This window comes from Anomalospiza imberbis, chromosome 8 (assembly GCF_031753505.1).
Source record: "Anomalospiza imberbis isolate Cuckoo-Finch-1a 21T00152 chromosome 8, ASM3175350v1, whole genome shotgun sequence".
Lineage (NCBI taxonomy): Eukaryota > Metazoa > Chordata > Aves > Passeriformes > Viduidae > Anomalospiza > Anomalospiza imberbis.
Window position 1 is genome coordinate 23,757,761 of NC_089688.1, and position 18,846 is coordinate 23,776,606.

An 18,846-nucleotide genomic window follows, 5' to 3' on the forward strand; every position below is an offset into this window, starting at 1 on the left:
TCTCAGGAGCTTCTCCACAGCCTAATGAAGTGAAAAGATAAAAAGCATGGAAGAAATTAAGACAAGTATATGAAATAAGGAAACAAAGGATTCAGTTTTAAGGGTAGGTGGGAAATTAGTTTTTTGTGAAAGGAGAACAATGTATCTGGAAGTCCATAATTGAGGTTATTTAGAACAGGGTTTTGTGTTTGGGACACATCTAAGAGAGTAGAAAGAAGGAAGGGGAGGGAAAAAACCAGGCAAAAGCAGGGTTTGTTTGGAAGTAGAGCAGAGCTAAGAGAATGGAATGACAGCTAGGGAAGTAGAAGGAAACAATTCCTTGTGGAGAAGGGAAAGTATGTGTAGATAAGAGCAAGACTATAATTTACTCTTCTCCATCTCCATCTGTCCTACTGTGCCCTTCAACCTCCCATTTATCTACACAGACTGCTTCAGTTCCCCAATTGCTGTTTTCTCATCTGTTGGGAGCACACTGTGCTGCCTGTGGTTTTCTTTGGGAAGGGAGCTAAACTCCTTCCCACAAACCACCATGTGATAACTAGAACCACACCAGAGCAACCAGAGCAAGACTTGCCAAGCCATTCCTTCAACTATCACCATAAATGCTCCAACCCTGTTCTGAACAAAAATATCAGTCTTCACATATCCTACTTCACTCACCAGAAGCAGCTCAGAGCCTCAGGAGTGAAGCAGGCAATCATCATGAACTAGAAAGAAAGTACATGAATATGCAAAATGGACACCACAGGAGCAAAGGAAGAATATCTCCTCACAAAACATTCATTCAATCCATTTGCAGTTCTCAAGTGACACTCCAACAGCCTGGAAGCTGATGTACCTAACTGGAAATAGTTCTAGGATCCAAAAGGGATATTGGTGTTAGCATGCATCACAAGTTTCTCCCTCCCGTTCCTCCAGATAACCCTCAGGATTTCAACAGGCCATAATCACATCTCTCTGTCCCACAACAGTTAACTCTCTTTTCCCTCTCAAATCACTAGTAAAAATAATTGCTGAATACTTCAAGATAGTTAACACAGAACAATGACTCTTATTCTCAGTTCAGTTTCCTCTGTTTCAGACTGAAGGATTCAGTGCCTGAACCTTGTCTGTCCTCCTGTCCACCACAGCATCAATCTGGATAACAGCAGACTCTACTTCTAATTACAAACTTGGCCATGCATCTGGACACTGTTACAGTCACAGCATTAATACTACTAAGGTATTTCTCTTCATTGTGCCTCTTCTGATGAACTGAAGAAACAAACATAAAATGCAGCAGGAAGGATTAAGTGAAGAGTGAATATTTGCTCACAGAACAGCACATTCTCAGAGCCATATGTAAAATGAAGAGACTTTGCCTCTCACTCACATGCAGTAATAAATCCTTAAGAATGTAAGAAATTGCTAGCAAAGCAACCAACTCAAGACTCTGATCAATTTTTAATGTGAAAGCAAACATTTGGGGAGAAAAAAAAGATAAAAATATTTCCAAAGAAGCACAATAATTATTCAGTTTGGCTTACCACTGAAATCCTGTCAGAAAAGGGAGATAATTAAAAACAGACTCTGTGTGAACTGACACACAGCTCAGCCTGGATGGATACTGAAACAGAATCACTAAAAATGCAAGTCAAGGCATTGACAGAGTGAAAGCAGCGAGGCCTTATTATAAGTAAGCAGCTGCTCCATATCAGCACTCTCTCATATGTGCTGCAGAATCCACAGAAAAGGGCTTCATGGCAGAAGGACTGTTTCTGAAAAACAAAATAGAGCTCCTGCCCACTTTAATAATACCATATTATATACTAATACAAAAATATTAAGTATTATTGGTGTTTAATAGTACCATAAAATGACAGGGGAAATTTGGGGTTTTTTCTTAGTGTGCTCTAGAACCTGCTTCCTCCTCTCTGTTCCTCTGGGTAAAATAGCAATTAAGTTTCTTTGTCAACACAGTCTAAAATTGCTTAGTCTGCTCTTTTGGTCCACCCAAAGTAACTCCAGCATCTCATCCTGCAAATGCACAAGTCAATAGCATTTCTCCCCAGTACCTCTCCCAGTGTTCACAGCTCCTTTTGCTAAGTGCCCCCCTTGGGCATGCCTTAGTTTCAGGGTGCACCATTTCAGATTCTCTGAAGCAGTAACAGCAGATTCTCTGAAGCAGTAACCCCTCTCTTCCAAATCAGGTCCTTTTCAAATAAATTAAACTGTACAGCCAAAACACAGGAGCATTCAAGGATCAGTCATGTGTTTTGTAAAACACGTGTGTGTGTGTGCTTGTGTGTATGTGCATGTGTGTAACCTGACAAAGAAGCAGCTATTAAATAATTTTACTATCATTACCCTCACTCCCAAAAATGGCCAAGGGCTGTGTAGCAAAGCCAACAGAAAAATCTATGTATCCAGAATTAAGTTGGTACTTTAATCAATATATTCCATCTGATAGGCCTCACTGATAGCTTAGTGGGCTGGTGCTGTGCAACCAGTTATTCTCAGACCTTTAAAACAAGACAAATTCTCTGTACAATCAATAATAGGTCAAAGAAATGAAGTGGTACAGGAATTAGTGAGTCTGTTCAAAACACTGGTAATATGTAACCTTTGACTCATTATGAATCACACCCTGATGATGTTAAAGCTTCCTGGTATAACCACACATGTGATTCTACTCATGGAATCACCTTTTGCAGTTTCTCATGTAATGTTTAATCCTGGGCTTAGGCAGGTGACAGTTTTAGTAATAGTGATCCTGGACATGTCAGTCCTGAAGTCCTATAACAAGCCTTGCAATATACCTATTTAAAGCAGTGGTGAAACTTCCTTGAGAGGCAGAAAGACAAAGACACTGCATCAAGAACTTACAATGAGCTGTGTTACACCTACAGTACAATGTACAGGGTAGACACAGACAGTGTGAACAACACTGCAAAACTTCCTGCTTTAACTACTTCTTGTTGGTGACCTTGAGATAATATTCAAATCAAGAGGAGTACGAAGAGCACACTCTGGAAAGCACAACTCAAGTTACGCGTCCAAGCCAGTGACACTCACGAACTGGAATGGCAGCACTAAAATAGCACACACTATAGCTTATGCATGGCAGAAGGGCAGAAATATTGTTAATCAAGACTGGCTGGTTTAAAGCATTTCAGTTGAGAAATTGGATGGATCCACTTAACATGTAGCTTTCTTTAAAAAAGGGACCAAAGGCTTGTCCATTTGCCAAACACAACTGCCTAAGTCCAGCAAGTATACTCTGGAGGTTCTCTAAGCACAAAATTACTTTTTCTTGTTTTACTGGTAGTCTTCATTCTGGTACCCACCCCTCCAGACTCAAAAGTCACTTGTTTTAAGGGACAGGGCTACACCTTCGGGATAGATGGGGAACTGGTTATGCATATTAAAGGTCCAGTGGCTTTAAAACTCATAAAAGATTTGTTAATTTTTAACAATTTTTAAAAGAAGTTAAATTCTCTTCCTCATCATCTGTAGACTATAAAATTAAATTTTCCCTATATATGTCTGAGAAGAGGAAATTATTTCAGTTCTGCCAGATGCATCTGCCAGAGGGAAATTTATTCTGGATAGACAGAAGATTGCACTGCCAGGGAGGCATCAGGACTGGAACAAAGTATTTATTGTAGGACATGTATGGGATGTGGACAGGGCTCAGCTACACAGCAATGCTGAAAAAGAACACAGAGATGCTGCCTACCTCAAACTATCCCAGCTAACTCCTTCCATTTTTGCCCTCTGCTCCACTCCACTGCAGTGACTCCACAGCAGCTCATCACCTCCCTGGTGAAAATATTCCATGGGGAGACACCCTCCCACTATGACGAATACCGTGCAAGTACTTTAAAAGTTGGGAAAGAGATGAAGGAGGAAAGGGGGAAAGGAAGAGAAAGGAAACAAAGAGTTTAACAGCAACTTGTGCTCTAGAACACTGGAATCAGGATAAAAAAAATGACCCATACCTAACAAGTGTATACATCCTACACACTTTTACATCCAGGAAAAGTGCAAGAAGTGAACAAGTGTGTATATTGTGGCATGGCCTAATCAGCTGAGTTGGCTCTGCAGCTCCTGCCTTGCCAAAGAGGCCCAAAATAACATTGTTCCACATCAGCAGCACCATTTATCCTCTTGGTTTGAGGGCAGTGCAAAACAAAAGACTACTGAAGAGAAAAGAAAGCAAGAGGGACAGAAATCAGATCTATTACACTTCCTTTTGTGGACAGAACTGGGTACTTGACCCTTTGCCAATTATGAAAAGTGACACCTTCTAGAGACGGAGTAGAGGAACAAGGAAATACATTTCCAGAGCATTACTAGGCACTCCTCCTAAGGCATTCATGCCACCTGACAACTGCAGGTCCTTTCTTATGCAAGAACAGATAACCTTCTTTGCAAGAAATTAATAGTAAAGGACAATAAGAAGAACTGCAATTTCTAAATAAGCATCTGTGCGCCCAAATTCCTGGGACATACACTCACATCCTTGTATCAGGGTCAGGAGCAACTATTAATTTCTATGACAGCTCTTCATGACTGCTAACACCACTGATGCTACAGTATTTTTCTTGGTTTGGGGTTTTTGAATTGTTTTTCTTTTGGTTGGTTGGTGTTTTGTTTGGGTTGAGTTTTCTTGGGGGATTTTTTCGGTCTTTCTATGTTTGTTCTGCACCAGTTCCTACTTTAAATGGCTTTGTAAATTATTTATCTTGGTCTTTCTATAAATGCTGAAGCGTTTAAGTTTCCAGTATTGGACACAATGGCCACTACTTCCTTTAATGTAAAGTGTTTGGAAATTTTAAATACTGTTCCAGCTAGTTTAAAAAGTACCAGATGCCATGTTAGATAATCTACTAGCAAACTTTTCTTTCTAAAATGAGAATAGCTCCTCTTAGTGCTAATATCCATGTTTGTTTTAAAGCAAACCAGGAAAAAATGCTTTAAATAAAAACAAATAAACAAACAAACAAAACACCCCAACCCAGCTAAATCAGCAAAATCAGGGTGAAAAGGACTGCCAGGGATTTATTCCTCTACAGAAAACCAGAAAGTAAACAAATGAATCACAGCACTCCAGTTTAAGTCCCAACTGCTATTGCTTTCATGGTTAAAGATGTAACTGTAAGCTTTGCAGAAATGTATCACTTCATACCAGTTCAGAATCTGCTTTGTAATTTGTCCAACTAACACAGAATAACATAAAGCCATTTTACAAAATGAGTTTTGTTCTGTTTCCCATTCTGCAGCTGATCAAGAGGTTACTAACTCATTGGAAAGTTTCTTAATAGTTTGGTTACACGCAACTGCCTGCAAACTGATTTCAGTTTAATCCCACCTTCTCATCCTTTCAGTCACAGCCTTTCACAGTTAGGGACTTCTAATGTGAGAAACATGTAGCAGGGAGCACTGTTCATCCACTCATCATAACCTCCTCTTGAAAGCTGCATCTCTATTACTGAGCTTCAAATGAGAAACAAGACAAAGGTTTTGTGGTCCCTTCTCCTGATCAGAGTCAGGGCCTCAAACCTCTGACCCAAAAAACTCAAGCACCTTAAAGGGATCTCTTTTTCTGACACTGCTACTAATTACAAATCTAAACAAAGTAGTGACTGTTGCAGCCTGTAAGATGGCTCAGCCCTAACACAAGATTACCCCTAATAACAGAATGTTCTTACATTACTTTTTCCAGCCCAGTTTTATATGTCTAAAGTAACAAGATTTCCTCAAGCTCTGTAAATAATTAATATGTAAAGCTAAAGCACTAGTGTTTTTTGAATCCTCTGAAGACACAAGTCTCTTATGTGTTTATGCTTTAAAAAAGTACATGGTATTATTTCCCCCCACTAAAAGCTTGGAACAGGTGCATTCACTCACCTCCTCACAGCTGGGGCTGGGTAGATGCACACCCATCAGAGACACCAGAGAATCAACTGTCTCCAACTCCTGCTGGTAAAAGGTCTGAATTTTGTTTTCCAATAGAAAGCCCTGCACTTTCTCATGCAGCATATGGATTGAGAAATTCTGACCCTCCGGGCCACTACAAGGATACACAGAACATGTCAAAAGGTAAGAAATGGGTTTTGGAACAATCACATAAAGTCAGTCCACTGGACAGGTTCAAAGGTCAAAGGATGCTTTATTGTCCTTAAAGAATTTGAACTTAAATCCTTAATTAAAACAGATCATTTTTATAAATATAAACATTCAACTGCTCTTCTTCAATCATTTGCTGTTACAGTTTTGTGAATTTAAGATCTGCAGTCTCTGAAACAACAATACATGCACCAGGCCTCCCAATAAGCATCCAGCTTCCTTGAAACTGAGTACAGGAGTGGGTGTTTGACTCAGATTATTGAGGTTATGTATTTGTGATTTGACAATGACAAAGGCAGGAGAGCATTTCAGTGGAATAGCTCCTCCACCTTACACATAAAACAACATCAGTCAAGGATACTTCTCAATCCTCTCTGACCTCAGCCCCAAATCTTGCTCTAAATCCCATCTTTTTTCACTAGATGAAGTAGGTCTGTACACAGTATTTTACTTGCTTCATAATATTCACTTTAGTTCAGCATTATATTTCTTTCCTCAGATTATGGACAGGTATCTCATCTGTATGTATCATCAATTATTTGGGAGAAAAGCACACTGTATATTAATGCAGTCTAAATCACAGTCAGGCCCTGTTCTATTTTTTTCCAGAGTTATCACAACAAGTAAACAATAATAATATCCCATACTTTGCCCCAGGAGCAGTTCTGCATGCTGCATTTACCTCTGTATTTCCTCAGGGCCCTTGAAAGGTTTATCATAAACTTCTCTATAGAGACAGGGAAGCTCCAACATTCTCGAAATCTGGACATCACATGCAGGATCATCCACTTTATCTGGAGAGGCAATGAAAACATGTAGACCTGGCCAGGACTGCCATACAATTTTTTAAGCCTGAGGCTTAAACCTGAGGCAGCACAACAGAGCTTCACAGCCAGTATTAAATTGGCAAAATTTGTTCACTGTGGTTTTTATAAAAACAAACCACAAAGGCCAATCCTTTTACAGTTTACAAGGAGGTAAAATGGCCTGTTGTGGTGCATTACAGATTATGCTTTTGTCTGACAACTTATTTAACCAGAATTTATGATCTCTGTTTTACCTTTCAGCAGCCTTTATCCATTAAATGAAGTTAACACATAGTAAGGAGCTTTATTTGGGCCAAAGTGAAAGCAATTTAGAGGCTATTTGAATTGCATGGCTCTCTTTGGTATTATTACCAACCCATGAATGGGTTGTATATACTCATAAATCTTCTGTCTGGAAAGGAGGGCTGAACTCCCTTGCAAATTTAAGCTAGAGCTAAAAAATCTAGACTTTTTATCTGACTTACACAGGGTTTTTAAAAGACAGGATTTTCTTCACTAAAGAAATAATTTCAGTATTATCTCTGTAAGATCTCACTGGAGAAAACCAACTCTTACACAACAGCACAGACATGGAACTGAGAAGAAGTTATGTAACTGGAAGCTCCCAGAGCCGTGGGCTGCAGAGCCCTGCAGCTCCAAGAGATGTCAGACACAGAGGCAGCACCTGCATGCAGATCTGTGCCTGAGGAACACTTCTCCCTCATCCTGTAGAGCCAAGGAGCTGAGAGAAGCCAGGCTTCAGTGGGACACTGCCCATATGCTGCTGCCTGCCCATGGAATGGATTGTACAGGCTGTGACAAACAGCAGCCACTTCTCCAAAGCCCTCAGTGCCCTTGGTGAAGTGGGACACAGATGGTCACCAGCTCCACAGGCTTTGGCTGCTCTGCTTCAACACAGAGAAATCTGAAGAGCAAATCACTCTTGCAGACACCCAGCCACAGTATCTGTGTGGTATTCTTGTATGCATGCTAATCAGCTTTTACAGTTTTTCCAGGAATGCCTCGTTTACAGGCAATCTAACCTCACACATTACATAGTGTGTCTTCTAACCTTATGCAGCTGCAATTGAAATAAAGATATACAGATGAAAATCCTTAGAAAAATGAGATGTCAGAAAAGAATGTGGAAAATATTCAATTAATTACATACAGCTCGGATATTTCACAGATTCAGACATCTTAGTTACATATATCACAGATTCATAATACTCACAAAAACATGAAGCCTGGATTTCTCTTTGTTGCCTATAGGTTCGGATGTGACCTCTGACCCTGACAACATCTCCAATCTCCAGCTTGGTTTTCTGGTTTACTGTTTCTTTGAGTTTCTTCAGCTGTTCAAACACATTGACACTGCTGGGTGTGCTTGGATGACCTGCAAGAAGTGAGGGAAAGGAGTCAGGCGCTAAAGTCAATGCATTAATTGTCCCTTTGCATTCATTCACCTAAGCACCAAAGGAGTCATATCACTAAAAAAGTGTAAGCTCCCAGGCACCATGTGTCCTGGGTAGGAAAACTTCTGGGTGACAAAACTAGTTTACTGTATTATACTTATTTAAATTGTTAATCTGGGGAAAATATAAAAGGGAGAAGATACTGATTTACCACTAAAAATGTCATAGATGAGTTGCAAAATTGAAACATAAATTTGAAATTGTTTTTGTCATTTTTTGATTTTATCATGCTAAGATGGATGAGAGAAGAAAAGAAAAGTTAGCTGAACTTTTAATACAAATTAAGAATGAGTCATCTGAGGTGGGGCCAAAGCATTCATGTGATGCAATTTGATGTCTACTCCGAGGTGAATGCAAGTGAGGTGAATGCAACTTGACAGAACTTCACGTTTACATAACACAGATTTGCAGGACAGTAAATCCTTCATAACTTAAAACCTAATTATTGCTCCAAGTATCCCTGATCACAATTACAAAAGGCTGGAAGAAAGTTTCTTGTGCCCCCTGAGAGCTTTCTTTAGCAGGTACAAATGAATGAACTGCCATTTTTAGCATAGTGTCCATCCAAGCACTACTGATGTATGTGTAAAATAAGAATACAAGCCTGAAAAGCATTCTTGGCCCTCATCCTATTTCAAGCAGTATTTCATGCAATTCCTTTTAATGCATCTAAGTTCCTCATTTAAGTTCCTTAAAACTTCTTTGATTGCGTGTTTCCTTTTTTTTTTTTTTTTGAGAGCTGTGCCAGATCATCACCGCTCCAAAGTGAGAGCTGTCTTCTACATTCCAGTTGGGACCATTTGTACCACCTGTCACAGGATTGTTAAATATAAGTATGAATTATCTGTCTGTATAAATGGGCTTGTTCCACAGACATCAGAGTTTTAAACTTTTACATCAAGCTTTCCTTTCTCCATTCTATTAATATGTATCCCTAACACTGCAGATGACACCAGTAAGATTTATTTCAGTAGAATTTGATCAGCTCCATATTAGGGTTGTCAATCTACTACATGGGCTTCCAAGAAGATCCAAAGTAGAAATAATTCTGGACTTTGATCTACAAGAAACAGTGGGAGAAAAAGCAAAGAGACAACCAGACACTAGTGAGTTGTTCTGTTAGTGACTGCAATAATACATTAATTTCAAATGCACAATTACTGCACATTTAGGCCTTGCCCAAATTGTAAAAGACTGCTGGCATCCTCCCACTGTGTTTGAAGCTACTTTCAAGTTCATTACTGACAGTGTCTGTATGAGCAGGAGTATAAGAATACAAATAAAGCAAGGATAAATCCTGAAACCATAATCACAAGGGCAGGTCAATGGACTGCCTTTGGAAACAGAAGTTGTGGCACATTTCCAGCCTAATTCCTTACTAGATGAAGTCACAGAAAGAACCTTAACAGGCAAATTCTCTGAGCAATGTCACAGCATAGAACTGAAATATCATATTACTCAAATAAGGAAAAGGAAGGGACAGGACATAATGTAATGGTTTTATTGGCATCACCCTTGAACACAACACAAAAACTAATAGAAAATTCCCAAAATGGCCCAGGCAGTATGATATGGTGGTTTAAAATAATAAAAAAAAAGAACAGTTGAATTTGGTCTTCTGCAAGTTTGATCACTTACTAAATTACTTAAGACAGACATAAGTAAAAACATACAGTCAAAAGAGGACTTATTTATTTGATAAATTACCTGATAAAGGTGTTTCTGCTACCATGGGATTTTTCCAGCAGACACAATTTATAACTCCAGTACTATCATCCACTGCAAAAAAAATTGCAAGAATTACAGACTAGGAAAGCAGGCAGTCATGTTCCAAGAAGTGAAGATACATAAATATGTAGGGAGATAACTGCCAAGGACATCTCATTCCAACTGGTTTGGAAGGTAAAGTGGGTGTCCAAACTCTACTTGCATATCTGAAATAATTTCCACAGTTGTTTCAGACACGGAAGTAGCTCAGCACCAGATGTGCTTATGTGCATAGTCAGCAAAGTAACAGGTATATTCTCAAAGAAAGATCATACACTAATTTAAATGATGAGGCTTCAGTACATATATTGGATACTAAGGGGTTTCAATCTTGTTGATAAGGCCATGAGAAGAATCAATTTTGAAGTCAGACAAATTAAAACAGGAAACCAGGCACAAATTACAGAAGCATTACTGTTACAGTGAGAAAACAGCACTTCAGCATTTGGGGATACAACCATGTGAATAAACCAGGAGTGCAGCTACCTGCAGCTGCATTGGTTTCCATGCCAATATTATACTCAAAGTCTGCTGGTCTTTCCAATACAGGATGATGTCCAGGGAGCAGAAAGGCAGCTCCTCTAGGCAGGAAGGACAGAAGACATGCATGCTTGTGGTTCTGCTCTAAGCCAGGAATTCCCAACTTAGAATGTAGGTGCTGGTGGCATGCATGCCACTTCCTCTGCTGAAAAGGCTCAACATCTTCTCCTGAGCACCGAGCTGTTCTTCCTGTTCTGCCAGTGTCCAATGAATATAAGTTTGACGATTCTGCTCCAGGCACTGCATTGTCGATGACAGCAGGAAAAGACAAAACTCAAAGGAAACTAAAATCTGTCTGAAGAATCAATTTTCTGTCGATCAAGGGACTGTATATAGATGGCCTGTGCAACAAACACTCTAAATAGAAAGACACTAAATGTCTGTCAAGGATCATCTGGCCAATGCACCTTGCTTCTTGAATGTAACATCTCCAAGACTGAGATTCCACTCCTGACAAATAGAAACCTGCAATTTTCTTCTGCTCCTTAAACCAGGTCCATGACTAAAAAGTATCAGCAATGTTTACATGAAGGTGCTGATTGATACCTGCAGTCATTTCCTCTGGGAATCATAGCATCAAAGCAAAATGCCTTTGCATTGTCTCACGTGTTTTAAAACAATCTCCCTGTTTGGGGGGGTTCTAATTTCAAATTATTGTTTTGCCTTCCTGTTTCCAAGCGGTTTAGCTGCACATTGCTATTAGCAAACTTACAGCACTTAGAAGATGCAGGCAATTCCAAATTCCATCACAAAAGTATGCTCCTCACTGCTCTCTCTGTTTTGAGCTGCTGTGTCTGCAACTATTTCAGCAGCTTTAATTTTGTACCAGAGCACAGATAATGATCTGCTGGTAGGATTTCCTCTCCTTGGTACAGACAGACAGCAACTATTTTAGTAGGAGGCAGAACCCTCAGAAGCCCTGCCCAAGCCATCCATGCAAGCCAGCAATGGCAACAAGAAGCAGGGCAGATAACATTTCACTCCTGCATTCCCACAGTTTCTAGATGTTCCAGCTTGCACCAGCCAAGACAGACAGGCATCCTACGAAGGGCTTGGAAAAAAACCAAATAAGACTGAAGGATTAGAAGGCCAGACTCTTCCTCCTCAATGTAACAGCTGAAAACAGAGTTCTGGAGAGACTGACCTGTACTTGACCACAGAAGGAATTTGGTAGCAGAGCAAGGTTCTGAAACAAAGTTTTGCAATTTCATAGATGCAAGCTTTGAGCAAGAAGACAAGTACCTCCTGAAGTACAGATGATGAGAACCATTGCAATTGTATTCCAATTAGACAAGAGAATGTTAATCTATTTTAAATGCACAAGGGGTCTACAAACTTTGGAAAACTTCCTGTGCTCCCTGTGCCACCCTTCCAAATCTCTTTGGATTTAAACTTTTGTTTATTTGGGTTGAAACTTTTGTTTATTTGGGTTTTTTGTGGGTTTACTTTTTGTTTGTTGGAGTTTTTTTCCTGGTTTTTGTTTGTTTGGCTTTGATTTCTTTGATTCTTGATTCTTGCTCAATTTGAGGGGTAGCACAAAGCTACCTGCTAAATGAGACAATTGTCTAAATTTTTATTTCTTTATGACAAAAAAGGTATGGATCTTGTCAGGCCTGCATGAACCTACTGAGATGCTGGTGAATTTTTTTTTTATTTTAAGTCAACTGCCTTTCAGCTTTTCCAGTCAGTTTTGGAGTACAAAAAAACTACATGTGATGTTTGGTTTTGTTAAAAAGGAAAGGGGACAAAAGAGGTCAGAAAGGTGCATTAGGTAAAATATGAGCTTGATCAAAGCTATGTTTTAATTAGATATCTTTCTCCTTACTTATCATAATAATAGCAAGAAACAATCAAATCAAAGTGTCAAAATCAGATATAACACAGCATGTAATTGCTATTTTTTAAGCCAGGAAAGAGTAAATTAACTCTTTTTTTTTTTTTTTTTTTTTTTTTTTTTACAATTATAATTTTGTCATCAGTTCTTGCTGTAGTTTTCAGCAGAGGACCCAAGATTCTTTAACGTGAGTGATGTGTATTCTGAAACAGACAAATAGGAAATGAGGGGGGAGGATCACGGCAGGGACACAAAGACATTTCAGTTCCCTATCGGAGAGAAAGTACAAAGGGGGAATTGCTTTGTAAGTCACTTTTAAGCAGATGGAAAGTGAGCAAGTCCTGAGCAGTGTGTGCACTCCAACTGATGCAAGCCCTGTGACTCACCAGTCCGTTGAACTGAGAGATGCAAGGAGTTACAAGCAGGAAACTGTCTAAGAAGTTACACTTTTGTGCTGGCAGAGTCAGCCTGCCTGAAAGGGAGGACAGGCTGGGGAGGGGCACCCTGGCAGGTAGCCTGAAAACTCAAACCAGGAACTGCTGGAACAAAGAGTGGAGTTGGATGTGAAAGGACAGCAGGAAGCCAGGCTTACTGTGAGCTGCACTTGAAGGTCGGCTGATCCAAGGCCTTAATTCCACTACTCTGCAGTTTCTTTTTATTTCTATTCCTCCACTTTCTGCTCCAGTCAAACGTTTTCAACAGGTTTAGTTGTTAAACTGATGCTGAGAGCAGCATGGAAAACCCTTACCCGTAGAATTGGTTTTGTCTTGGTCATTTTGCTTCTGTCTTCCTCTGTTCTCATGAAGTGATGAATGCATTTGCAGTCAATGCCACCCTGCAGCAGTTTGATGCTGGGGACCCTGGACCTGGTTAATTCACCAGCTGTATCTTCACAGTACTCCCGAGGCTCAGGGAACTGCAATCTTACAAGCAAGGGAACTGGGAAGGAGAGGCACTCTGTGACTCACCTCCACCAGGTGAAAACCCATGGTAGAGGAAGACACTGGCCATAAGGGCTTCAATAGGATCTGTGCATTTGGCTCCCCCTTCCTACTGTGAGGTGACCTCCCCCCACCTTTTGAAACTTGCCACATCACCACTGCTCCACTCTCTGCTTTTTCTCCAGATGTAAAAGACAGCTGAACAAAATGACAATCAGATGTTTCCATGTTAATAAAACTGATGGAAAAGCAATATGGAGGAGACAACTCCCAGCTGGTGTTGGAAGGACTGGTACTATCATGCTTGAGTTCATTTGTTAAAACTCTTGTGCATCTAAACATAAACAAGCTCCTGACTGCTATTAGAAGTTGGCTCCAAGATATGACAAGACATACAAAAAGTCAGAAGGGATTTCTAAGGTTCAAATGTGGAAGAAGTAATTTCCCATTTGTGGGCACCATTAAATACGTTTGCATCTGACCAAAGGTACTGCAAATAGGAGAGGAAGGTGGCAGAGTCCAGTGACAAAGCAACACCCAAAATTAAGATTTGCTACATGACCCCACATGAATCAATTACCCAGTGTTAACTATTTAATTCTCTATTTTTGAAGCAGAGATAAACAGTAGCTTCCCTACATTTGCCAAGTAATCTCAGCTGTAGATATACATATATATATATATATATATTATATATATATATAAACACATATATATCTTAGGATAAGAGCACATTTGTTTCAAGAATACACAATGACCACATAAGGAAACCTTTCAGTTCTATCAGTAACTAAGATAAAAGGCTGATAAGTGAAAGAAGAAAGAAAGAAAGACATTTTCCTTACCTCCACAATTATAAAAGGCATCTCGCTCCTTTGTTTGAACCACTATCCCAACAACATCCACCTGTCTTATTGGATGTCCATTATAAAAGAATATACCTAGACACAAAACATGCTGGATTAGTGTAACTATTTCTTTCAACACCTTATCCTACATAGTCACATTTGTCAATAAAAAACATACTTTCTTACATATTTAATATATCTTAAATTATACAGCACCTACACAGGAAAAATCCCCTGTATCACTGAAGACTAGGGACACTAAAAGGAGAAGTATGAGCTGTACTTAGGATACCAAAAGCTTGCTTTTATAGAGTGTCAGAATCTTATTAAACTCTTGTTTTCCTGCACATTTGGATCTGAAAAAGAGTTTGTTTGCTGCAAGCATTAGGGGGGCTTTGTTTGTTTTATTGTTTCATTTGGGTTTTTGGTTTGCTTTGTTGTTTGGTTTGGGGTTTTTTTATATCTTCATAAGGCTTCAGAATAAATAATAGAACACAAAGGAAGCAGTTTGAGCGTCTCACAATGCAGCTGTTCCTGATTAAGGCAGAGCCTCCGAAAGGAAAACTAACATAATTCTGTCTTTCATTTCTAGAAGAACAGGAGCAGTGGGGGCAGGGGGAGAGCAGCAGCCCTCTCAGACTGCAGAGTACACTACTGCAGTCATTGTGGACTGCATCCTGAACATCAGTTTCTGAAAACACGTGTTCTAAAAACATCCCTTCAAAGCTATTTTTGTGCATCCATAAAGATAACTTAAATAACACTTAGAAACATGTCCAGGAAACAGTGAGAAATCACAGCCCAGTGGACCCTGACAGTACTGAGGTTGCCTTGCTCTGTCATCCCTTTCAAGAGAGTGACAAATGTTGTTAACAAACACTAATGTAAACATCATACACTGAGGCTTCACAGTCCAACAGCAGGAGGAAAATAGGGCAATAAGCTCCAAATATACCCTGGGCTGGCTAGTTTTCAGTGAATGTGTTTTCTTCAGTTTTCAAATACTGCTGCTTTACTGAAATAAGCCATCTGGGATGTTCAATAACTGTCTTCTGAAAACTAGATAACTCGAGGGACTCAGAAGGGAACATTTGGCTCCATACACCGTGGCAAGTGTTATTCTTACAAAGGGAAACACAGCAGCAAGGGAGTCAGAAAAATGTTCTCTCTAAAAAAAAAAAAAACTAAATCCAGAATCCAAAAATAACTTGTCCTACATAGCTAGCAGCATTAAAAGAGCCTGGAATTAACTTTCTTCACGCAAGACAGAGAGAAAACACAAAAGTTTCAGAAGAAATCAGAGGTGATCAGCCAAACAGCTCATGAGCAGAACTTTTGCTCATAAAAATCCACTGCAGTGTTTTGAGGATGCATCTATGGCTATCATCTCAGATCTGGCTATACTAATCGTGCAGTCACCGGTCAGGTCTGGCATAGACAATGTTTAGCAGGTCTGTCCACTTGTCTCTCATTTCATTTACCAGGGCACAAATAAACACTGCTACAGAAACCCCCAGTGGAGATGCTCCCAGTGTATGTAGTCATTCACTGAATCTTACAACATCTATGTAAAAGGTCTGGGATAGTTTCAGAGTAAGTCTGTGGAGCAGAGACTCCAAGCTCCTAATTATGCAAACATGTTATTATGTTTGTTTCCCAGTTGGTAAGCTGAGTTTTGGCAGATGACAGAGACCAAATAAAACTGGTTCTCTCCATCCCCATAAATTCACGTAGAACTCCACCCTTACTTTCAGAGAAACTACCCGAATTAATTTGAAGAATGAAATTATATTTAACCTATTAAAAATTGTTGGACTTGATGACTTCAAGGTGTAAATTACTCCTCCTGCCAGTTCATTTGTTCAAATTAAGTCCATATTGGTAGCAATACATATATACTAAATATTTGAAGCTGTGGACAAATACATTCAGTGAAGTTCCTAATACCCCAGTAATCAACACACAGAGCACAATGCCACCACCACAACAGGCACAGCAGTGCTACAGGGGGCTATAGATACAGAGCTCTCTAGGGCAAGTGCTGGTCATGTCTGTACCAGCATTACTGTGCTGTTTGCCATTCCTTTAATTATTATTACCTCCTTTTATGCTATTTGTGGCTTCCCTTCCTTGTTGATAAGCTGTCACAAAGCAGTGGTGCATGATAACTGAGAAAAGCTCATTTCCATTATGTGATTATGTGCTACAACTGAGTTTGACACCCACTCTCATTGCAAGGCTGCTAAGACAACACAATTGCTGTTTTTATCTGGGAGGTTTTCCAGCCTTCTTGCCACCATTTATAGCAGCAGAGTAATTGGCCAGGTTTACTGCTTCCCTCAGTGTTGTTTTAAGGGATTAGTCACTGTGGCATCAAATCCTAATGTTTAAAAGTGGAAAGAAAAAACTCATTAGGTCATTCAGTCCATTTCCTCAGGGCCAATACAAGACCATTTTGTACAGTAAATTCCTGGCAATCTGTACAGTCAGAATATAAACAATCCCAGTGAAGGGCATCCCCCCTTTTTCCTGGGAAGGCTGTGCCATGGTCTACCAGATGTCATTCTAGGGATGTTTTTCCTGACATTCAGACTGTGTTTCTTTCCATTCTTCCTAGTGACAACTTTTTGTTTTGCACTCATTCATTCTTAATTACCATTACTTAATGACTGATTTATAATCAACCATATACTTAGCTTCAGCTGGTCTTTAAAAGCCCATTAAAGGCAGGAAGCATTGAAAACAAACACCTACATTCTTCCTTCCCTAAAAGGTATTAATTTTAGTGTTTTTGTTGTGCTATCATTTGTTGCCAACAAATAAGATACACTGAAAAATGTCTGCTTTGGTATATACAGAGCACCATGAGAATGAACAAAATTCAGGATGTTGGTTCTAGAAAATATCATTTTATTTGAAGTTTGGTTTAGAAAATGATGCAGGATTGCAAGCAAACAGAGTGTCCGATGCCCAGGAAATGGAAAAAGCTCAAATGTACCAACTGTAAAGGCTGATATCTTGACATGACAGATAACACCTCCTTAGAATCATCTTAGAAAAAAACAAAAAACAGAGGTAATGACAAAACTGAAAAAGTTCCCAAAGCAGAAGCCAACTCATTTAAGTAAAAGAACAGGAAGAGAAGTAAGAAGGGAAATTCAGGTATTTTGGAGGGAAAAAATAAACAGGACTGTACTTTCTAGGACTGTTCCTGCTATCATAAAATGTTTGTTGGTGTTTATAAGGTTAATTATTCTGAATTTGAAATGTGTATGTCAAATTTTGACATTTGTTACACATTTTGACATGTGTATGTACTAATGTTCAAGTCCAAACTATAGTCCAATTCTGCTGGCATTGAATTGTGTTGTATTTTGTTTGAAAACAATTAAAATATCTGTAACTGATGAAGAACAGTTTTACCAGATGCAGTTCCCACAGCAGCACTACTAGAAGACATTTATAAGGCAGTTTAAAAAGGCCTCTAAATAAAACTTAGGACAAACATCAACAACAGTCTGTAGCCTAATGACTGCAATGGATTCAAGACAAAATCTCTCACCATGTTAAATAACCAGGATGGATAGATAGACTGGTATTTGTGGTTTGTGAAGTCCTTATGTACATAAAATGGCTGCAAGAAGAAAAAAAAAAACCGCCCAGTCCTTCATTTTTCCAAAAACAGCATTGGTGCTATCCTTGCTGTTAAAGAAAACTGAAGAAGAATAACAAAACCTACACGGCAAAGCATATTCAAAGAGCCAAACAGGGGTACTTAGTCTCTTTGGACAGAATGAATATCCAAAAAACCCACAAACAAAACATCAAAACCAAACCAAAGACATACACTGTGCTTAGGGCTTATTGCTTTTCCTCATTAATTCTAAGTTCTCTGGGCTCCTCCCTGATAATCTTGCACCATGTCAAGCTTCATCTAGGAGTAATGAACCCTTCCACAGCAGAAGACACACTGCAGTCTATTTAAAGCCTGTGTAGTGAAAACAGCAATTCAAGGTCAGAGCTGTGTTGTTTCAGCCAAAGCTCACATGCGGGTGACACTGCAGACCAGCAGGACACAGAGTGCAAAGCAGACACTTGCGCGGTGAGGTCCAGCACGGAGGCCAGAATTTACAATAAGGTTGTTCCAATGTATGAAGCATGTCATATATCTATCATATCTAGAAATTAAGGAGACAAAACCTCAAAACTTGTATCTGTCTTATAATGTATTAATATACATAGGAAAAAGCAAAATCACACATCCAACAATGTGATCAACTGTCAAGATTTTGTAAAAAATGTAGAGATGAAGAGATAACAATGCATATGGCCAGAAAGGACAAGCATATTTTAGAATTAACTTCATCAGAATATAACAAGCACCACCACACAGAGGAAATACAACATTACCTTAAGGTAAAAGAGGTTCTGGAGAAAAAGGAAAACCATTTTAACAAATATATTTTATTTTTCACATAAAACATGATGTTCATAGAACTGCTAAAAGATACTAACATCACTTAG

General features: G+C 39.3%; 1 protein-coding gene across 2 annotated transcripts in view; it reads right to left on the reverse strand.

Annotated features, from left to right (window-relative positions):
- Positions 1 to 18,846, reverse strand: part of STN1 (STN1 subunit of CST complex) — a 45,894-nt gene that overhangs the window by 13,577 nt on the left and 13,471 nt on the right. For both annotated transcript variants that reach the window (XM_068197992.1, XM_068197991.1), the window contains exons 3-7: positions 14,320 to 14,415; positions 10,100 to 10,171; positions 8,152 to 8,313; positions 6,794 to 6,905; positions 5,893 to 6,055 (exon numbers count right to left, since the gene is read on the reverse strand). In XM_068197992.1, coding sequence (XP_068054093.1) covers positions 5,893 to 6,055; positions 6,794 to 6,905; positions 8,152 to 8,313; positions 10,100 to 10,171; positions 14,320 to 14,415 — 605 coding nt within the window. The remainder of the gene's footprint in view (positions 1 to 5,892; positions 6,056 to 6,793; positions 6,906 to 8,151; positions 8,314 to 10,099; positions 10,172 to 14,319; positions 14,416 to 18,846) is intronic.